The 24206-nt window shown below is 40.8% G+C and overlaps 1 protein-coding gene across 1 annotated transcript in view; it reads left to right on the forward strand.

Annotated features, from left to right (window-relative positions):
- The window catches only part of cdkal1 (CDK5 regulatory subunit associated protein 1-like 1), a 257115-nt gene that overhangs the window by 61519 nt on the left and 171390 nt on the right, over positions 1-24206 (forward strand). Inside the window, exons 5-7 of the mRNA XM_006795862.3 lie at positions 12626-12722; positions 17540-17588; positions 22873-22993. Coding sequence (XP_006795925.1) covers positions 12626-12722; positions 17540-17588; positions 22873-22993 — 267 coding nt within the window. The remainder of the gene's footprint in view (positions 1-12625; positions 12723-17539; positions 17589-22872; positions 22994-24206) is intronic.

Below are 24206 nucleotides of genomic sequence, written 5' to 3' on the forward strand. Positions count from 1 at the left end.
CTTATTTAGAGGGACTGATGAGCCACTGTAGAGCCTCTTCAACCAGGGAAATTAACAGGCTGAATAGATGCTTAGACTTTTGTAGCTCTATAATGAGACTCCCACACTTGTTGTATTTTTGCTCTGACTGTACATTTACTCACATATCTGCTTTTTTTAAATGAATGTTCACATAAAAAATAATAACGGCACACCAACCGAAATAATTTAATTTTATCTTTTATTTCTTGCTTGTGTTTTTATCATTATTGCGGCACAAGAGATTTATACCTCTGTTAAATAGGAAGGTGCGTCGTTAAAAAACCCAAACCTTTCCTCCCTGAAGTGTACCTCCCTGCAGCTCTTAACTGCATGTTGCTTCAAGAGTTCACATTTTAAATCCATCAGTGAGAGAATAGCAATCGCGTCGTTAATTCCTGGAGAGAGCCTACCAAATCTATGAGAATGGATGTGAGGAAGTCTACAACGAAGTGGAAAAGCTTGAGGCGCAAATATATTTGGTCACATTGTATAAGTCCTAGCACTTTGTTTCTGTTGTGTCACTGGGACAGGCCCACCAGGTAATTAACAGGTGAATGACCAATAAAAAGCATGAATGCTGGTGACGGTGTAAACCATAGGTTATGTTGTTAGCTTTACAACGATTTACCGCAGAAGTCCAGTAAGAGATTTTAGTCCAGCTTTCATGCCAGGCAAGTGTATCAGGAAATGAAAAGCAGTCTGTTTACTTCTTCCCAAACAGTCAGTCAGGGGACGCAAAGCTAAACTCCATGTTGCCTTGATTTCCACTGATGCAAAGTACGAGGTTAACATGCATGATTTCTTTCATCTGTTCATCTCTTCCCTGGATACATACATTACACATGAGGAACATACTTCACAATCACGTCTCCTATATTAAGTGCACAGTCATATTCATAGTATAGATCACTGTGAACACATCGCTGTGAAAATAAGCCTCGTCTTCTCTACAGAAACTCACCTTTTCTCTGCAGTTGCCAAGTATAGCACACTATAGCTTCATGTTGTGTTCAGCACCTTCCCTGCAATACTTCCACCCACATAAAATGACATCGAAGCTGCATGTTCAGAAAAACCCTTTATTCCCTGTGTTTATGCTAATATTGAAATATCCATCAAAGAAAGAATTACAGTAAGATGAAACAGATTTTACTCGAAGTTGAGACATTTGCAGCACGATATACTAAACAGCTCTGAGGTAGTGTTTGCTTATAGTACAGAAGTGAGTATTCCCTAGTGCCCATTATTAGTCTTCATCTTAATCTCATCATTTACTGTTTTCCTGTTATTCTGTAATTATAGACAGAACTAGATGCACTGAATATTTAGTGTTGCTGCTTTTGCTAGAAGTACTTGTTGGACAATATGATAAATATTCATGATATAAATAATGTAAAACAAAAGTTAACTGTGGAGTCTTACATGTTATGTAGCCAGACTTTACTGCAGGTGGCAGCAACCCTCTCTCTGTGCCAGAAGTTGTAGAACAGCAAGGTGGAAAGTAAGACGGACGACAGTCCCAGTGCGTTTCTGTAGTGTTATAATCTAGGAAATGATTATTTGTATGCATGCTGCGTCAGAGTCAACTGGTCTAGAACCACAGAGCAATCCCTAACCACAAGAAACCTAACCTGCAAGAACAGAAGGTTTGAATAGTTTGACTGTTTGCATCAGTCTGTCATGCATTTAAAACAACCCTTACTATTTTATGTGTAAATACATACACAGTTATGTATATGGACGAAGTCCTTTAAACTGTGCTTAATTATGACTGTTTTTGAGTGTTTTGATTAATTCTAATCAGTCAGTTTCTTCCTTTTAATCAACCAAGAAATTAGTTGCTTAAACATTTTTTGGGTTGCGTTTTTAAACTATTTGAATACTGCTATGCAATCCTTACTTATTAGAATGGTGTAATTATTCTGTCTTTGTCTTTTGTAAAAAAAAAAAAAAAGTGTTGGTTTGCAAAGACTGTTGATGCATTCCAGGTCACTGAGCATGTGCCATTCCACTTTTCCAAACCTTTGCTTGTAATAATTTATGACCTTGAAACCAATCATGATTGTTTATGCTTGGACTAATTTTGTAGGGATCCGTTCAACCAGAATGTCCTTTCACCTGTGTAATCCCAGCAAATATTCTTCGCTCGTCTCCTCTTTCGGATCAAAATAATTGCACAGAAACACAAACACACAGAGACGCCGCATAGTCGCTCATGCCTGCACAAATGGAGGAAGTCAAACGCTTGTTTCCCTGCTGCTAACATTCTCATACATTTCAGTGGCTGCGGCTCACCATGGTAAATATCTTTATTCCCCACTGAAATGACCTGTTCAGTCTGACACTAAAGCTGCCACACTATCGTATAACTGCTGCCGTCCCCAAACAGGAGCTCAGTGCGATGCATTTTCCAGTTGATGTTTGTTCTAAGCGTGTGATTGTTTCGTGAGATCCTTCCTGGTTTTTAAAGAATGCAAACCCTCTGCTTTCATGAGCGGCATGTGTTTGTTTCCCCTTTCAGCCTCTTCAGCGCAGCTTGAGGCTGCTGGGCTGGCACCGTGTCGTTGTTCCATAAGCGTCTCACATATAGATTGCAGGACTTTGCATTAGAAATGGGACTCTTGGGACTCTTCCCAGGATTCAGGTTCAGCTTAGCTAAAGTTATTCCCTGGAGTCTGCGTGTCTGAATGTTTGTGCGCTGTTGTGTGTTTTTTTTTTTTAAACTAGCATTTTCTCTATTACGAACCACTCAAGTGGTGAATACAACTCATTTATAGTAATGGAATATTTATCACACATTCAGCGGTTTTTACAAGACAGATGTCGTGTTTCACAGCGTTGGGCCGGCGTGGCAGGTATTTTCTTTTTTTTTAAAGGCTGTAATCTGTAAGCCTTGCATTTTGTCTGCCTTGTTTTTACTAGCCCCATGTTGACAATTGGTCTGCAGCCCGATCTCTGATATACCCAAAGGCCATGTGAGCTGGCCATAAACTTTCTGTGTTATAGATGTGCATTGATTGGTCAACAGATCTTGATTGGCCTGTATCCTGTAAAACACAGCTCAAATGTGAATGCTTTTATTAAGCACATTAGTAATAAATGTGCAAAACTGAAAATGAGGCATGCTGTTGACTTTATTATTATTGTTATTATGAGTTTTTTCTCCTTGTATACGTGGTTATGTTTGCAGGTGGACTGGGCCTGGCCACCACTGCGGTGACTTTAGGCTTTCGCAGCTTGTCTTCAACGCTTAGGCTGCCCTTTATATTGCATTTACCATCTTATTCCACAACACGTGTTTATGAGATCTGCTTTCATGTAGTTATGTTTTATTGATTAATCCACACGTCCCTTCTCTGCTGCTGGTCTTATCGTCTATTTGTTTTTTAAATTTCTCATTTAGTTTTGCTTTTGCTTGCCTCTGTCTAGCCAATTAAAAACAACATAGCACTGCTGAAGAATTTCTATCTCTGAGTGTTTGAAAGAAAGGGAGAGGTCCCAAGGAACTATAGCAGCCCCTGACCTTTACATTTCTCTCTTTCATTTCCTTTTGAGGGTCTTCCTGCCTGTCTTTTTACTTTTTGATGAAGTTGTGCTAATAGATGTGCCCTTTTTCCTTCCTTTTACTCATTGCCAGTTTCAAATACGCTCGTGACTGATCCCACAACCCCTCGCCATTTAGCACAAACACACTTCAGTGTACCTCGCCTCTAACCGGGTGTCAGCTTGTACAGGCCGTGGCTGCTTTGAAGATAAGTGAGTGTAGCTGATAGATGGATGGTTTTGTTGGACGGCAAGTAACAGTGAACTTAACAGTGAAGTTAATTCTGGTACATTAACACTGATGAGAAATTTCAAAATAACAGCACAGAGTAATGTCCATGTTCGCGTATTGACCAGATTAAAGACAAATCATGCAAAGTTTGCCATTCCGCTGGTTTGGATTTGCTCTGATTATATCCAAAACACTGATTCATTTGAAAAGCAGTCGTCATTATCCTATATTACAATAATAATAACTAGGGGTGGGGGAAAAAAATCGATGCTGTGTAGTATCGTGATATTTTGTTTGCTAATAATGTATCGATACAGGGACAGCAGAAATCGATATTTTGTTACAAAAAAAGTTTTTGTGGACTGGAACATGCTCTGACTTCAAATTATATTTTGTTTTAATTTACTTTCAAATTCTTCAGTTGCTGAAGGGGCTGCATAGTTTTCATAAATTTCATAGTTCAGAATAGCTATAATTGTACCAGATGGTTGCATTCAGTTAAGTTGGACTAGACTGTAATACAAACCGTTCAGTTTGTCAACAATAAAACTGAAATGAGAGAAAGACTGAGTGTGAGACTTTGTTATTAGATAAAATGAATATTGATAAAGTTGACCTTTATGTACAGAATCTGAATATCGCAAAATATTTTTAAAAAATTGCAATAATATCATATCGTGCGTTAAGTATTGTGATAATATCGTGTAGTGGCGGCACTCCGTCTCTATTTCACTCTTCTGTACCACCTTTAGGAGTCAGTCCGGCAACATGCATTTGAAACGCGAGCAAGTCCAGGTACTTTTCTTGCAAAAAAGATGTTTATTGAAACTTTTAATTTACATGGCAAGGCTCGGTCAAAAAACTGTGTTGCTTCCAGCTTATCCGACTCCCCAACTACGTAATTACAGTGTGCCGGAAGCCCAAAATACTAAAAAACGCATTAGAATATCGCACTTCTATATTCTATACCTTTAACAAAACAGTATTTTGAAATTAACTAGAAATTATATTCTTAACATCAAACATGTATGTTTCTCCTCTAATCATTTTACCAGTACCAATAAAATTAACCTTTAATTGGCTCTTACATATCGTATCGTGGGATGTATGGTGATTCCCACCTCTAATAATAACAGATATTGATAAAGAGAGCCTCTGTAATCTAAAGTTGGTGTAAATGCAGTTAAAGACATCAGGCTTATCATTCAGACGCAGTAACAGAGTATTGCTGCACTGTATCGAGTGTCTGAGCTGGGATAGATCGCTCATGGACACTCGTCGGTCTTTAAAAGGTCAACCTTACATTTGGCAGTTAACTTCGGGTGGGATCTGTGGGACTTTGCTCTCAGGTTTCCCCGCGTTTGATCTCCTCTAGCTTCAACCGTTTCCTCTCTGACACCCCTGTGCGGTCTTCTCTCTCTCCTTCTTATAAAGATGTTCTTTTCACGGTTTCACTGAATCCTTCTTTGCTTTTCCTCCCTCTTCCCTCTTCGCTCTCTCTCTCAGCAACATCTCCTACAGGATCCTGTTCCACTACATTAATGGCTTTCATTTATTTTAGTTTGTCTGCAGTCAGATCCCTTAGGCCCAGAGTTAGCTGCTGTTTTATTTATATTGTTTGTGTTTTGACAGTTGTTTTGGGTAAACTTTGCAGATGTACTTATTCACTCAGGGAAGGCTACATTCTTCATCAGAGTAACAGCCTGTGCTGTCAGTCAGCGCAGATCCATATCCTGCTGCTGCTTGGATGAAACACGTGGGGAAATAAATATGGAACAATGAATAAAACATATATTGAAGCAGCTCAAACGTATGTAAGGTAAAGTTTTAGACTTCGATATCCATCCTGGAATTGAAATTAGGACAGTGACCATCCGTGAGACTGAATTATTCTACATGTAGAAGTTTGTGGAAGTGACACGTAAATGAAGTGGAAGATTAGATACATTTGGCGTCACATTCGCACACACTTGTGCACACACCGGTTCACATCTTAATTACTGAGGCTTGATGGGTACTTAACCTTGCCCCTTGCTGCTTATGCTAATGCAGAGAGGTCAGGAGTGTGCCGAGTGGCTGGCTCGCTGTCAAATCAGCCAGAAACAACTGTCGGAGTGGAGATGAGAGGATGAGGGAGACAGGGGCAAGGACAAGCCAGATATAGGAAAGGGAAAGGGAAGAAGGGACACACCTGACATGTTGGTAAGTTTATGTTTTGGACTTTGCTTCCCCCAAAATGCATCGAATTCAAATCACGCTAAACCGCCAATGTGTACATCTCACATACACAAAACTCCTCACCACTCTTACCAGTATGACCTCATCCTTTAAGCAACGTGCTTGTAAAGGAGCATATGGCTGGCTCTGTGTGTGTGTGTGTGTGTAATGAGCTCATCCTCTCCCCCACTATGTAGGGCTGAGGATGTTGAGCAGCAGGGAGAGTCATTGAGAGGACACAGTTACACCAGCGTTATACTCACCATGTTTGCAAGTATGCTAGGGGTCTGTTGGTGTCTGTCCTTCAAAATCGGAGGGTGTGCGCAAACTGGACACCAGCACTTAGGGCTGTGCGATCTGACCAAAATCTCATATCCCGATATAACACATGTATCGCCCCTTCAATGATATATATCACAAAATTTTTACATTTCCTGTAAATTCTGTGAATCTTGGGCAACTTCACTTGCGTGAAGTGTTTTCAGCTGGACGTCGTGTAACTGGAGTCGAGTGTTAAATAAGTTGAAACAGCCACAACTTTCTTAGTGAGTATTTATTACACGGTGTGCTGTGGGGAAAAGCCTGTTCTGTTTATTTTTTAGCACCTGACGGCTCTTTTTAGCGTCTTGTCTGTAAACACTCTACATGCTATTTCATGTGATTCAGATTTTGAAAAATCTCAATAGGTTCTTCAGCTTAATTGTGAAAGGTTTATGTGGAAAATAAACAAGCGGACGGCGGAGACACGCAATGCTTTTACCGTCGTTGTTGCTAATGACAACGCGTAAAAACAGTCGCTTGTCCGACATAGTGGGGTTATATTAAATATAAGAGAAGGATAGAAGTATAAGAAATTTAACAGTGACCATCAAACTGTGAAAAAAATATTGCCGTAAACAGTTTATTTTGCGACACCACGAAACAATAGCATAATATATATGAAACTATAGACGTTTTCATCGTCATCGGATATATATCGTTATATCAAAGAGCCCTACCAGCGCTCTGTGCTGGTGTCCAGTTTGTTGCGACTGCATGTACTTATCCGTGCAGCGTCTACACTACGGCAGCACCAACAACTGTAGGCAGGCTAGAAAGAAATAAGTATAATACAAAACCACAAACTATAGTGGATATGTTTATGTATAGATGGTTTTTTTCCTCCACATCGAAAGGAGCCAGCTGAGGTGGTTCGGGCATCTGACAAGGATGCCTCCTGGGCGCCTCCTGGGTGAGGTGTTCCGGGCATGTCCCACCGGGAGGAGGCCCCGGGGCACGCTGCAGAGATTATATCTCTCAGCTGGCCTGGGAACGCCTTGGTGTTCCCCCGGATAAGCTGGAGGAGGTGGCTGGGGAGAGGGAGGTCTGGGCTTCTTTGCTTGGGCTGCTGCCCCCGTGACCTGGCCCCGGATAAAGCAGAAGAAGATGGATGGATGGAAGGTTTTTCTGTCAGCATCAGCTCCTTGTGCTAGACCACTTCCAGTGGGATGCTACAGTTCTTTGCACTTGCGTGACTGTGATGATACCATGGAAATCAAAGTTGTGTAGAGAAGTGACAAAATATATTCAAATATATGATATATGATAAATATATGATATTATGTTCTTTCCTTGGGGTCATATTGCCCATGCTACGTTTTCTTGAAACATCCTAAGGCTAAAATAAAATTAAAATTGAAGTGCTGCCATTTGGCAAGACTGAATGAGATCCAGTGGGCCTTGCAGATGCACAATGTGCTCATAGGAAGGAGCAAACCAACAATGGCAGACACACTGGAACTGTTGCAGAACCACACAAGGAGAAGAAAGTTTGAATTGGTCTTTGATTCTTAAGTCTGAGTCACAGAACTTAGGCAGAAATTATCACAGACTCCTGGCTTTCATTCTTGCTCTGACTAAGAAACCTCACTAGATTGGCGTCTAGGTTTTAGTGCCTCTGATAATTGTTCTGGTTTGATCTAGACAATGGAAATATACATGAAATGTTTCTGTGGGCAGTGGTGGCTATCTTGTTGACCATAGCAGTGTGTAGGATAGTAGTCTTCTGTTCAGGTCAACACAAAACTTTCCTATAAGCCCAAAGTGACGCTACATATGCTTTGTTAAAAAGCATTTCGTAAAAAAGATAAAGATCGATACCTTTTGTTTCGATCTTAGTCCCACAGGTGGGAAACCAATTTTCCACCTGTGGGACTAATAAAGGTCATCTTATCTTATCTTATCTTTGCCATTTTTCTTGTTAACATAACCATTTTTCAAATGAGTAGGAATTAAGGAGACTTCAGCATATTACCTCTGTTTATATGATGTCACTACATCTCAGCTCCAGCGGCTGCTGTAATCCACTAAGGAAGGGCTTCTCTTTCACTTCAGGTTTTGTTGTGACAAAGTTGAAGAGGCCTTTATATAGGTCATGCACTGCGGTCCATCCAGTGCCTTAAGTTATGTTAATGTCATATTCATAGCAGAGACATCTCCCAAGTCAACCTGATCAAGTCACTTGGACATTTAGTCTGGTTTAATTTGACTGATTCACTGTGTCTACTGAGCTGTTAAAAACCTGTATGTACAGCACAGCACTCTGTACCATGCATACATATCACAGAGGTCATACATGTATGCATAGAATATTGTGCACTGATGGCATTGCCAGCCAGGACCATGTGTATGCATTGTATCATTGAAGCATGTGGGTGTGTGTCTGTGCGTGTGTGTGTGTCTGTGCGTGTGGTCCTGAGGCAATGGAGAGTGGTGACAAAGAGTTGACAGAGGGCCGTAGAGATTTAGGGCGAGGTGCCAAAGAAGTCAAAGAGAAATGTGTGTGTAGTGTCCCCCCCCCCCCCAACCCCACACACACACACACACACACACACACACACACACACACACACACACACACACACCTCGTCGTCTGATCTTGGGGGACATCTGCTCTAGTCCGGGTCACTGGCAACGAGCGCTTGGTTGGGCTCAAAAGTATCACCACGGCAACCGCATCGCATAATCCCATTCCGTCTCATCCCACCCAGGAACTGCGTGGGGCGTGATTGGCCCGTTCCCCCTGGGGCACTGAGGCAGCGACTCAGGCGCTGTCTGCTTACTCGCTGTGTCAGCTATGGCTCCGAGTCTGTGTGCAGAGAGCGAGCAGAGCATTAAAGGAACGTTTGGCGCATTTTGGCAAGAGACGGTGTGAATTATGCAGACGCACCCCTACTGTGAGTGTGTCTGTATGTGCGGCGTTGCCAGTGTGGGAAGAACAAGCTACTCTAAACAGATACCGACTCTTTTGTCCTGGCTTTTCTGACTCACTTAACCTAGTCATGAAAGTTTGTCTGCCCACCATTTTTTTTTCTGGTGTCAGAAAACTCTCATTCTTTCTTTACCTTTTCCTAGAATTTATATACAAGCATTATATAACACTAAATATACTGGACTCAAATTCCCTTGTATGTGCACTGTGTACCTGTTTTTCCAGTTAAACAGATTCTGGTTCTGAAACTACACTGCCTAATGCGAGCAGCTTCTTATAATCAAATAAGGACAAAAGTCCTTAATTATTGCTTTCATCTCTTTTTTCTCCTCCATCTCTTCTCTCATACAAACTTTAGCTTTTATCAGTCCCCTCATTTCTCATACACGAGACAGATTAAACTGGCTTTGAATTGTGATGTCTACCTTCACAGATCTTTCTCCCATCACACCATGCTCTCCCACCCCCACCCTCCCCACCTTCATCACTTTCTTTGTTTTCCTGAAGAATCAAACAGTCTAAATTAAAACACAGCTGACAGTTCTGCATCCAGTTTCATTGCTGCTCCTTGCTGCCTACTCCTATGATTCCTACCTCACTTACAAGCATCCCCCCCCCCCCCCCCCCCCCCCCCGCCCCCCCTTCCGTCCCTCCCTCTCTACCTCCCTCTTTCACTCCAGCTGTCAGGAGGCTTCATTATTAAAGATTCATTGCAGAGTCTGGGCAGCTCTTCCAAAAGCTTTTGTCAGACAGACCGAATGCCTTAAATCTCACTGTCACTAACTGGATGTGACATAAAGACTTGCATAAATCCACATGCACACTCACAAATACACACACTCAATTTCCTTCTGGTTTGTTTCACGAATTCACTACCTCGCTGCTTTTTAATTCAGATTGTCTTATCAGTTAGGATTTCTAAAGCTGTTAAGTGTTTTACCAGTTATTAATCAATATTGTAAATATTTGACATGCAACATGAAATGTTTGACATTGCTTTGTTTTGGATTTTATGCATTACCAATTTAGGTAGTATAAAAAACACATGTATGTACACATAATGTACCTTAGTTAATGTGAAAAGGAAAAACGGTGATTTGTTTACTAGTTTTCCACCTCAGGTGTAATGCATGCTTTATGCTATATGTGCTTCATACTAGGGTTGGGCGATTGGACGACTATATCAACTATCTATCATCGATAGTTTTTACAAGGGCGATTTATTTATTTATTTGCCCATGAGTAAGTTTGCTAATAATGATGGAGCTAATTGAAGCAGTCAACAGAAAAAAATTACTAGCGCTGTTTTAACAGCACCCTCTTACATCTGCGAGCAGGTGCACCCTCCTCAGAGTGCGCCCAAATGCTTGTTGATGGAGCTGCAGAAGCTGGTGATAGTCTAGCATACTCAGCCAGATGGTGGACACATGCATGCTCATGCAAGTTAGTCGTGTTTCAGTACTTTGCTCGCACTATACGTCTACACAAGCGGCACACCACTTTGGTTACATCCTTAGGTTTACCTCTTTCATCCGGTTTAAAGCCAAAGAAATCCCAAATTGGCGACTTTATATTTTTTTAGTGCTGTCAGCATTTACACGCCGTCATCACGACTAACACGACTGAGTCAAAATCCCTGGAATGGCAGTTTGTCCAAATTTTGTTCATTCTGCGCTCCAGATGGGTTGAGAGTGTTAAAAAATTTTAATCGTGATGACCGCGTTTAAGCTGCGTTAACGCTGCGTTAACAATCGCCCATTGGCGATTGTTGGACTGATGATTGGAAAATTTTTACATATTCCCTTTAAGTTCAGATCATGTAATGATGAAAAACCCAAGAGCTACATCTCAGAAGCTACAGGCTGCAGTTAGCATGATAAATGTGAAAGTTCAGTACAGTTACCAGGATGAAGCCAGTTCTTTCTAAAAAGAACACGGCAGCATGGCTAAGGTTTATGCAGTTTCATTTGAAGAAACCACAAGATTTTTGGAACAATGTACTTTAGACATATGACAGTGGAGATATTTGTCCATGTTTGTAAAAAAACAAGCACATCGTATCAGCCAACCTCATGCTAGCTGTTCAGCACGGTCATGGAGGGATAAGGATTTGGGCTTGTTTTGCAGCCACAGGGCCAGGACACTTTGCAGTCATGGCGTCGACTGTGAACTCTTCTGTTTGGCTTGGCTGAAATTCAGTCTTACGTCAGGACAATGATTCCAAGCACAGCAGCAAATCTACAGCAAAATGTGTGAACATGGAAAGAATAAAGGTGCTCCAGTGGCCAATCAAAGATTAGACCTGTACGCTTTTGGGCTCAGACATTTAGCGACTGAAATAATGATGTTCTCAGATTCATATACTGAGAATTTTCTTACCTAATAATTTGTAGCAGAGTGAATTTGCATGACAGGGCAAATTCTGAGTACAATAAACTCACAACATTAGTTTTTTTCTAATTAATTTTTGAGTTTCACCTAGATTTATTTCACAGATGTGCAAAATTTACTTTTAAGTAAATCCACACTTTAAATAGATTTTTTTCTCTAACTTATTTATAAAGTTTGACTTTAAGATTTGGGTATCAGAAGAATTTGGAGGTTTGTTTCATATGCTAGAGCATGCAGACAGGTTTTATCACTGCATGCGGTTGATTTTGCTTGTTTGCACTGTTGTCAAGCCGTTATCCATTAATGACTTAGGAGCACAGTAGCCTTACGTGCAAAGATAAATGCAATTAGCTGGGAACATCTCACTCCAGCAATGATTTCAAAAGCTGTTTTCATCAGCTACAGATCAAAATGCCTCTGGACCTTCAATCAGTCAGAGCAAAGAAATGTGCCATGTAGGGCTGAGGTGACAATGTAAAAAGCCTACAGTGTGGTCATTATATCAAACACGCCTCATTTTAAATAAACAGTGGTGATTGGCTTGGCAAAGGCTTGTGGAAATCTGTTTTAATGGGTCGGGGGCCAGATGCATTCTGCCAAATGAAGCATAAGCTTGGATTCATCCATTTCCCAAGCTATCGGAAAGTATTTACTCTCACTGAAAATTGCATTAGAATATGTCAGCCTAAGAAATTTTCTAGTGGAGATCAAAAATTACATGCACACAGATGGTCGGAGGGGAAGACTTTAGCACATATGATATGAAGGACTCATTTTAATTTTAACCGTTGAGGTTCTAAAATAAGATGTTCATCTTCAAAAGGATCCAGAGGATATATTAACTGTATATTGTTGATCTCAGTGTTTTTCCTGGGTTAAATCAGAAAGTGGAACAGAAAAACAGTAGTGTTTGTCATATATTACAGTTAACCTGTTATTCTATGCTTATTTCTCTTTTTGCTTTTGCACAGAAAAGCCCAGGAACAGCAGAAAAAGGTGGTAGTAGCAGGATGCGTTCCCCAGGCCCAGCCGAGGATGGACTACCTCAAAGGTCTCAGCATCATTGGGGTATGTGCACTTTCTGTGAACATCTGTGTGTTTTGACTTGGCTGTATTAAAGGTGCGTCTCTTTATCTTCCTTTCTGTCTGATGACGAGTACAGACGGACACGCTTTTGATTGATCGGGATGTCATTCACCGGGCAGCTAACCTTGCTCTGTCTTGTGCTCATTCTCTTCAGGCAGAACATTTCCCAGTCACAAATGTTCTGCATGAAAGGAAGATCGGGTACATTAACTCCTGTACTATGGGGAGGTGTTATGGGTGAACAGAGACGGAGCTAGGAAAGGATACGTCAGTGATTCCTTAGCATAGACTGCTTCCTTTAAAGGTGGCATGGGGCAGTCTAGCCTCTAGTTACTTTTGCTACTAGTATTAATATATTTAAGAGATTACAAGCGGCAAACAGACAAATATATGACAATAAATACATTTTAACTTGTTACTTGTTTAAACTGAGCTGTTCTGCTTTGGTTACCAGCCACTGGTGAGTGATTGGAGTGTATAACAAAGAGATACAGAGCAGATGAATTATTCTGTTTCACCTTTGCTGTCACAGAAAGAAACTAATGGATATGTCAAGCCTGTTGTTGGTTAATAGCTAAATGAGTGTTCCTCATTGAATAATTGATTCAGTTCGTTGTTTGTTTGCTTTTCAGCACACTGCCACAGTGCAGCCTGGACAAAATCATCCTAACACCTCTATGCCTAACACATATACACAGTGGCCACTTCATTAGTTACACCTGTTCAGCTTCTTGTTAATGCAGACAACTAATTACCCGGTAACATGGCAACTATTGAGCGCATTGAGGCATGTAGACGTCAAGACACAGTGCTGAAGTTTAACCTGAAAGGTGCTTCACGTGACCTTGAATGTGACCTGGTTGAGAGTGCCAGTCAAGATAGTCTGAATATTTCAGAAACGTCTTATTTACTGGGATTTTCCCACACAACCATCTCTAGGGGTTTACAGAGAATAATCTAAAAGCAGGAGAAAAAGAATGAGTGGCAGCTGGTAGGAAAGCAACGGTGAATCAAAAAACCCGAGGTATGCAGAAGAACGTCTCTGAATGCATAACATGTCTAACCTTGAAGCAGATGGGCAGTGCCATGAGAGCTCCTGTCAGCTAAGAGAAGAAAAGTGATGCTACGATTTGCACAAGCTTACCAAACTTCATATGTTAGTGTCAGAAGTTGGAGTAAAGAACATGTAAACATGGATCAGTGCATTGTAGTAACAGTTCAGGCTCCATACAGTTTACTTTACCAACTGAGTATCATTTAAATACCACAACCTACCTGAGTATTGTTGCTGACTAGGGCTGCCACGATTAGTCGACTAGTCAAGATTACGTCGACTATCAAAATTGTCGACGACTGATTTAATAGTTGATGCGTCATTTGAAGCTTTGTAAGATCACAAAAGCAGCAGGAATAAGTAGTAGGATTTAAGAGTGTAATAACGGACTGAAACAGAAGATGGCAGCACAGCATGTACCAGGATGCCAGCTGCCGTTAAACCCCGAGGAAGAAGTAGCTCTGTCCCAGAATTCATAGCGCAGCCCTGCTCAGTTTCCAACAATGGCGACAGCTAGTTAGCTTTAATATTACTCTTATTATTCTTTCTGGGTCACAAAATAAACGTTTAACATATTTTCAGGCGAGAATGTAGCTGTGTAAACCTCAAATATCTGGTCAGTTTATCAAGACACCAAATATTTTCAAAAGCGCTCCGACGTTTTCGGAGACGACTGTTACCCACTAGCTCGATAGCTAGCCGGGGGCAAGGCTCTCTAGAGCACGTGAGAACACCGGACTTCTGGCAAATCGTTTTCAAACCCACTGCTGTCTTTCGCTACTCAGGTTAAACATATATAAGTCACTTAGATAACTTAAAAATGTTATTGTTTGGCTTTTTTTTTTTAGTATTTTCTTTGTTCCTGAGTAAATCGGTTTGGCTGAGATTAAAGATATAGTTTTTCACAGCTGAATAAATGTCAAGAAGACAACTGATTATCAGAAGTGTGAGATGCTCGAGAATATACTCCGGTGTCCATTATATTTTAGATAGCAATGAGCAGACGGCTGCGTTTATTAAGCTTCACTGAAACAATCTGCAAATTTCATTAAAATTTAATAAACTTAGCACATACCTTAAACACTTAAAGCTGTAAGCTAATGATAGTCATATAAGAGCAGATGCTGCTGGTGCAATAAGCTGTACGTTTTATGTCCAATGGATGCATGATCTGATTAGTCGACTAATCACAAAAATAATCGGTGACTAGTCAACTATCAAAATAATCTTTTGTGGCAGCCCTATTGCTGACCATAATTCTTTATGAACAAAGGGTGCCCCTGTTCTGTTAGCTGCTTCCAGCAGGATAACACACCATGTCACAAAGCTTAATTCATATCAAATTGATTTCTTGAAGATGTCTGCACGCCACAGTCACCAGATCTCAATCCAGAAGAGCACCTTTGGGATGTGGTGGAATATGAGATTTGCATCATAGATGTGCAGCTGACAAGTCTGCAGCATTTATGTGATGTTATCATGTTTCCAGCACCTTGCTGAATTGGCGCCATAAAAAAGTTTTAAAGACTAAAAGGCTCTAATCTGGCAGGGTATTTTTAAAAATGTAATTCAACCAGGATATGCCTTCTAAATCTCCGTACAAAGCTGTGCTCTTATTTCTATAATTGGATATTTTGTTTTTTTTAATGGAAAGTAAAACAAACTGCTGTGCTGAAAATGGGAACAAATCAAACAGTATTGTGTTGATTACTCCCGCTACCTTAAAATGGATGGATTGAAGACAGCTCAAGTGCTAAGTTGGATATCTTTAACAATAAATAATGTTATTCAGTTTAAGTAAAAAATGCCACTATGTAACTTAATACGATCCAGATATAGTGACATGCATGTATAATATGATTCTATTCAGATAAACAGGCTTGTGCTTATAATAGGCTTCAGGGTGAAGCACAAACGGCGTATAACTGCCAGAGCTTCAGTGACAAGCATTTTTAACTTAAAGACACACGCATGCATGAACAGGCACACTGTGTAACAAACCCAAACATAAATATATGAGAATGCAGAGTCCCTCTGTATTCCCACAGTGGAACATGTAATGATAGTGGCAGTTGGTGGGTTATGCAAATTGGATGCAAATGCAAGTTCAGAATTTGTGTATAGTGATTGCACCAACGGCCAGATAAGGAGTGTAGTTAAAAATAAATAGGCGGGCCTTCCTGTTGAATTCATTTTATCTGACCTGTGTGTGTATTGCCAGCTTTTCTGAGTGGTGTTTTATTGCTGTTGTGCTGTTTTGTTTGAGGTTGCTGTTTAATGACTGCAAACGTATTGTGTGAGCTTCATAGACAGTCACGCAAGACTGCAGTGCTTCGCTTTTCTTAACTAGGCTTGTCGCATCCTGTAACTGCCATGCATCGCACACCTACACACACCTACGCACACCTACGCACACCTACGCACACCTACGCACACCTACGCAGCGCTGGTTAAGTAATCAGAGGATCGGAATGGGCATGCAAAGCTGTGAGCAGGAAATGTCACACCTCAGCTTTCACAGGATACAGTATTTATGGTCCTGTTTTTTAAAAATATACAATTTTAATTACTTTATCGAAGGTTAATCCAAATACTATAGATGTTGCATTAGTGCTTGTCATTAAGTTATGGTAATAGAACGACAAACCTTAAAATAAAGCTTAAGCACAGGCAGAAATGTATGTCGTCCAGTAGACCTGTGACTGCCTTTTACATGCAACAAATGTGCTGAATATATCAGTATTTATCCTTTTCTTTCTATGGCTACAATGGAGGATTTAAAAACAGCCAAAGTTTAAAAGTGCGATCTAAATTAATAGCTGAAATGTACACCCGAGTTTTACTCTGTGTAGGGACGCCTGCTGCTGCTCTGAATGGGCCCAGATTGCTTGACCATTAGATTGAAAAAGGTTTTACTCAGGCATGTGGCATGCAAGTAACTGCTTCCTGCAAAGCACAGTGTGAATCTGAGTGTGTGTGTTTGAAAGGAGGCTTATTTTAAGTGATGGGCCTGAAGGCATTGAGAGCCAGTGCCAAGGGCCAGTGTAGAGTGAAAGTGGAGAGAATTCGAGGTGTTGCTGGGAAGAGCGAAAGGAAAATAACAGCAGAAAAATGATCAGTTTTGTCCCCCTGTCACTACTTTAGTATTCTGTTTCTTTCTTTCTTTCACTCGTTCTGCTTCCTTTCCTCTTCATGTAATATCGGTTGGTAGATAAGTAAAGTTTGAACTCCTCGTTTAATATTCTGTCTCTTTTAGTATCCAGATTACCCTACTTAAAGTCTGCCTGTTATTAAACTGTGGCCTGTGGGGGGCCTTGTTTATTCTCTTTATATTAGCGCGGTGGTTCATTATAGTAGCCATTAGCAGAACTGCAGGATTTGTTTTCTATGTGAGACAATGAGGAGAAAAACACAGCTATGGACTTGGGTAATGCTTTATTGTTACCTATGTGGTCTGATCTATCACAGAACATGTTTGTCACTACATACACAACAAACACTCAGTGTCAGTGGAATTTAGGAAATCCATATTCCTTAATCCTGCCTGGTGATTGTAGCTTTTTGCAGTTGTTTGTCTCTGCTCTTATTGCATATGGCCTTTGTGTGTATTTGCATATCCACCTTGTTTAAATGTGGATCAGAGTGTCAGTGTGTCTGTGGGTCGTCAATATCAGGCTTCTGTTTGACTGTGAGGACTTGGGTTTTCAGGATCAATAAAGTTTTCTCTTGTTTCTTTGTGTTACAGGTCCAGCAGATTGATCGAGTGGTGGAAGTAGTAGACGAGGCTGTTAAAGGTATTTTACCACACAAAGGCACACACACACGCATCCTTGTTTTACTGTCTTTGCGTGGTCTTTAACGTAATGCTAACCACCGCAATTAAACTCAAAACTAAGGTCCTCTAACACAAATCCATATCCCCATTACAACACAAAACAAATCTGCACTTATGCATGGAAGGAATAAGATCCAAGGATGTATTAATTTATCCAACCATCCATCCATTCGCTTCCGCTCATCCTTTGGCGGGGTCGCGGGGGCACTGGAGCCTATCCCAGCTGTCTTAGGGCGAGAGGCGGGGTACACCCTGGACAGGTCGCCAGTCTGTCGTAGAGCTGACACATATACACACACACACACACACACACAACCGTTCGCACTCACATTCACTCCTGCATTCATACCTATGGGCAATTTAGACTTTCCAACTAACCTATCCCCACTAAGTGCATGTCTTGGGACTGTGGGAGGAAGCTGGAGGACCCGGGGAGAACATGCAAACTCCACACAGAAAGGCCCCGGCTTGATGGTGGAATTGAACTCAGGACCTTCTTGCTGTGAGGCCACAGTGCTAACCACCGCGTGTATTATTTTAGACATTTTATTTTAGTCTCTCCACTTTTACTACCTTACTACAGTCTACTTGACGGGTAAGAATCGGAGTGTATCAGACTGCATCAGAAGAGCACATAATCAAATGCTGATGACTTAATATTATACTAACACTGTTAAAAAAAAAAAAACCAACAGTCATTATTAGCTATAATAGTGTTAAGGTTGTTAGAAAATGTAGTATTTTCCAAAGTGAATGGAAAGAGCATGCTTTTATGTTGTCATGGTAAACTAAAAAGAACAAAAAACAACTAAATTTGACTAAATAATTGTTTTAAATGTGTATTTTAAAGCAAAAGTCTTCGGCTTTTGTTGAAACCGATCTAACTGTCTGAGCTGCTTCTTAAATGATCCTCTCTGTCTGAGCAGCTCACTGACAGACACACATGGCAGTTATAGGTCATCCGTTTAAACTGTTAGCGAACCACCACACTTAGCTGTTTAATGACGGTCAGAGAGAGTTTACAGTGTGAGTGAGTCTAGTCAAGCTGTCATACACCCCCAGCTGTTCTCTAATAAAGAACAGATTGAGTTTACACTGTGCGTGCGTGTGTGTGTGTGTGCGTCTGAGTGACTACTTTGCACTGCAGGGTTCACTCTAATGAAGGACAGCTGAACTAAGGCTTAATTTTACAATGTGTCATCAAGCCTAAACTGTGAGCCTACACACAAGCTCACAGTCACACATCTACTCTGTGACTTTTATTCCCCCTTTCTTCTCTGTGATTTGCTCATTCTGTCTTTTTTCTCCCCATTTCTTTCTCCCACCCTTCCAACATCTTTTGATCTCTTCCCTTCCTCTCTTTCGCCTCTCACCCCCCTGTTTCTTTCCCTCCCCTTTTCCTCCCACCATCAGCCCCTCCATAGAAACTAATTTCCCCAGTATCATTACTGTTCTTTATGACCTCGTATAAACTGAGAGCTGTTATTTCGTCTCAGAGGCCTGGGCATAAACCTTAAAGCTGGGGGATTTGCCTATCGTAATGGCTACTAAAATACTTACTTCAATGAACTGCTAATAGATACAGGTCTTTGCTGTGCCAAAATTGCTTGCAGGTCGTGTTTTCCACATGACAAGAGTACTCATATGCTTTTGGGGACTCGCTGCTTAGCGTGTGTGACTTTTTCATTTAGTTCCAAGCTTTAAATGAATTAAACATCCTTGATGTCATGAGGATACATCATAGTTGTAAAGCTGCTTTTTATCATAGTGCATCTGTGCAATAAAGACTTCAAGTTACTACCTGTAGTAAATGATAGGACGTGTTTTTATCCCGTCGTGTTATCTCAGGTTGACTTCCTGGCTTAGTCGGTGCATGCTTGCTTATAAATACAGTGTTATTTATTTGTTGGTGGTGGTGTTACTGTGGTTACGAGCTTGATTATCCAGATCAATTTGTTTTAGTTGTGCCAGAAGTTAATTTCTTGTTAACAACAACCCGTGCTTTGACTCCGTCTTGTATTCCGAGCCCACTGGCAGTTCCATTTACGGAAAAACAAAAAAAGACACATTAATGACACTCGTGGATACACATTTTTACAAGGGCAGCTTTTATGATTCTCGGCAATGCTCAACAGACAAATACACACCACAAGAACAAATGAGTAAAATATTTTTAATCGAGAAGAATGTATGGAAAAACCCACAAAAAGATACTAATAATCTGATCTTGAGACTTTTTTATAATTAAGACTCCTAATATTCTTATTCTTTCACTGAGAAATGCCCTTGGATATTACCTTTTCACCTGATATTCATTTATCGTTAAGGAAACAGTTTATAGTTGGTGTGTGAATGCCACACAAAGACAGGGAGTAGGAAAAGCATAGTTAGGATAATTTATGTGTGCAGCTACAGATCAGAGATTATAACCTTGTGAGCCTTATTTCACCAGTATTAATAACCTGTTTGCCTTTATCAACGCAGAGGGAAAAACTGAGCAGAAGTGTGGTTGAACAGATGCAGACAGATGATAGTAAGTGAAGTAAATGAAGAGCAGAAGAAAAGAAAAACGTTAGGACTTTTACTTATGTTTTAAGTCATCTGAAGATGTTCTGAGTATCGTCTCCGCTCTGAGAGAGCCCCTCTAGATGTGACCAAAAAATCTTCCCTGTAAAGCGTCAAAACCTGGATGACGTTTAAGGGAAGCACTCTTCGGAATTGTTGGCGTTGTAGCGCTCATGCATTTGATGCGTGTGAGAGAAAATTTCCCATCAAACTGGTTTGTGTGAGATTTGGTCAGGACATAAACAGCTTTTTCAAAGACGGTCTTACATATTTAATAAAGAGTTAGGTTGAAAGGATAAATGGAAAAACATGAAACCCTCCTGTCCTTCTCATCTGCCACCTCTGTCCCCTCTTTTCAGTACATTCCCATCACCTCTCCCCCATTCCTGCCTGCTACTTTACAATCAACCCAGAAAGCTCAACAAGACCCTCTGCTTCTAAGACATCAGACACAGGTCAACAGGTCATCCTTTTAGCGTTCTCCCTCTCCCTCCAAACCATCCATCTGGCTATCCTACACATCTTTCATCATCATCCAAGCATCTACAAATCTTAGCTTCACATCCATCTATCATTCCCTTTCCTTCCTTCTCTTTTCTGGCGTGTTTTAGTGGGACGTTATGAGTGGATGGGACATTTCTAGCAGTTTAGATTTAAAGGAAAGAAAAGAACCGATTGAGGAAAGTTGAGAAGGAAAAAGAGGAGGGCAGTCAGTCACAAGAAAATGTGGTATTAGTAGACAGGAGTGTGTGTGTCTATGACTATGCAGGGTTGCCCATCACAGCAGTTGGCCTCTGTAAACTCTATAATTGAGATGACAAATAGTGAAGCGTTCTTTGGTTTTCTTCAGCAAGTCATATTAGCTATTTTATCTCTTGCTTCCCATTCATGGTCCCCTAGGCCCTGAAATTGAATTTGGCTTTGGGTACGTTCCTGGAGTGACTCCATGCTGGCAGTGAGATTATTTCTAGAGTCTTCTGCGGTAGTCACAGTGACAGGGGTCCTGTGCAGTATTAGAGAGCAAAGGAGTATGTGGGGAATGACAATTTCCAGTTTTATTAGAATGGACAAGCTCATTATTTGGGGGAAAAAAACATCTGGAAATCCAGCACCATACTGGTAATTGCTTTTTCCTGACAAGTCTGTGTTTGCAATTATGTTTAGTAAGTATATTTTCCCACCGTGCAGAAATAAATGTTCAATATGAAAATAGAAAAAGAGGGAATTCTAAAAACAGATTTTACCACAAACCTGCAGCGAAATTACTCTTGTGACTTTTTGTAGCCATTAACATTTCACATATTCCAAATGTTTCAGGGCATTATTAGCACATGCATGAGTTTTCAATCCTTGTTTCATGACTGAGGGTGGACGCACAGATCCAGGGGAGGAAAAAAAAAATGTGGGGCCAAATGTGGTCCAAATCCCAGCTGTTTTCCACAAGGGACATTTTTGTATTTCCTTGCTTGTACTGGGATATTAAGACCAGTCATGCCTCAACGATTGGCTCTTTGTCCTCCTCTGGGGCAGATTGTCATTTTTATCTACCAATTGATAACCATGCTTCCTGCTCTGAACCCACCCTCCCAAGAGACCCTTGTATTGCGGATGAAAACAGGAAGACAATTCCATCCCTCAGCGCCTCCATCTCACACTCAGCTAGCTAGCAGCCTATTAAACGGTTAAAGAGAGAGTACTGCGTCCCATTTCCACACACCAAAGGCTAGACGTCACTAGCTGTTAGGCTCAGCTGTGGATTTTTCATTTGCCTTGGTTGACACTATGATAGCCAAATAGAAATAATTTCTTTTAGTTCTCACTGTGAGTAAAGTAGCCCTCTTTATGTAGAGGAATCCCCTTTTCATTTCTAATATTATCAGTTTTTGTTTTTTTCCATTTTTTTATGTGACTTTATTCTTGGTCAGTCTATTAGTTTACCTCCTTTTTTCTTTTGAATGTTGACAAACAGTGTGGCTCTCTGTGTCTTTGTTCCCTCCTTTTTTACTTTGTCAGTGGCTTTTTTACTTTTCCTGCCTTATTACCCTCTTCCTACTGTGTTTCCATTGTGTTTGTTAACCCCTAGTCTGTGTGAGGTTGTCAGACATAGGATGGTTCTGTTCTTTTTGGTTGTGCTTTTTGTTGGATACCAACTTTTATAGTGTGCATGGGCACGGCTGAGGACCCCTCCCAACCCCAAAACAGTGTTAATGAGAGCCAGAGGCCCCACAGTCCACTTCTGAGAAGGAAAAACCCTGTTTGCATGTGCTTCGATCTGCTATTATGTCTTTCTTCATTGTCCTGAGGAGAGCGATTTATTTGAGGTCAATTTTGCACAATGGGAAGTTTGATTTCTGTTTGGCATTTTGCTTGTGGGTAAAATGCAAATATAATCTCATTGTTTGCATTGTAAGTTTGATGAGAGACATACTGAAGAGAGAGCAAGTGCTCTGACAACCAATACGGGCAAAATGTTTCTTACGTCTGTTATATTGTATTTATTTTTCTCTTTAGCAGTGCAATTCAGATTTGGCATTTAAAATACAGCAACAAAAATACTTCAGAGTGCCGTTTTAAACATGTTTGCATCCATCTGCACATGGACAGTAGTGTGATAGTCAGTCAGCGTTTTAGTAGGATCATTTGATTATGTGAGACGATTTGTTTTTGTTGTTTTTCAGGCCACTCGGTTCGTCTGTTGGGTCAGAAGAAAGATGGAGGCCGAAGACTTGGAGGAGCTCGACTGGACCTCCCCAAGATCAGGAAGAACCCTCTCATTGAAATCATCTCAATTAACACTGGGTAGGACACGGAGACACTAACAGAAAACACAGCTTAAAGTATTTATGTTACAACTGAATACAGTTTTATTGCCTTTCCAGTTTACTGCATGTGCATGTCGGTGTGTTCTCTCTTTCTGGTTGCTCAGCTACTTGAGCAGCGCATCTCTATGCCTAATTAATAAGGGTATTTAAAATCACTTCACATGGTGTGCATGTGTGTATGAAATCTGAGTATGTTCATGAGCATATATTGGTATTTATCAAGTGGAAATGTAATAGGAGTAAAGTAAAGTAAAATTTTATTTATGTAGTAGTGGTGCAACGGATCAAAAATCTCACGGTTCAGATCGGATCACGGTTTTAAGTCACGGATCGGATCAATTTTACGGATCAGCGAAAAAAGACAAAAATTTAACATTTACTTATTGAAATATTTTTTGCTGTTAAAAACATTCAACTCAAGACTCATTCCACGCAATTATTAAAACAAAAATATGGTACAATATAGGGCAGTACAGTCTTTGTATCTACCACTCAATTCAATTTTATTCATAAAGCGCCAAATCACAACAACAGTCGCCTCAAGGCGCTTTGTATTGTAAGGTAGACCCTACAATAATACATACCGCTCATTATATCGCACTCCGCTGTGATATAACGAGCGGTCACGGTCACGTAGCTTTCCGTTGCCCTGGAGGTCCACCCATTTGTAGTAGTCACGGCAACAGAAGATGTCTTGGACAGTTCAGCCATAACTTCAATCTTTTCCTGCTCATACATGCTTGGAACGATCTTGCCACTAAAGTGGACGCAAACGGGATATCATAGCGTGGCTCAAGCACGTTCATCATAGTTTACCCCTTGTTTTGCGCAACAGAATACGGCCTCCCGTCTGCAGCTAAACACCCCAATAGCTTCTGTAATAGCTTTAGCCCGGTCGGACTGGGCAGCAAAGGGCTGCTTAAATACTCCTCTGCTCCTCCACTTGGACCGTTAGCGCTGGCCATAACTATCGCTTGACAGACCCACCACGCGCACCATACACGTACTTTTTTCCTTCTTTTTTTGAATCTTCAGATCACGTGCGTGTCGAACCGTGGAGTGGGATCGGTTCGGATTACGGATCAACCGTGATCCATTGCACCACTATTATAGTAAGATAAAATCACAAAGTGCTTTACAGAGGCAGAAAACAGACATTAAAATCTAAAACAAAACAAAATCAACCAAAA

This window comes from Neolamprologus brichardi, chromosome 11 (assembly GCF_056152115.1).
Source record: "Neolamprologus brichardi isolate AB-2024 chromosome 11, ASM5615211v1, whole genome shotgun sequence".
Taxonomy (NCBI): Eukaryota; Metazoa; Chordata; class Actinopteri; order Cichliformes; family Cichlidae; genus Neolamprologus; species Neolamprologus brichardi.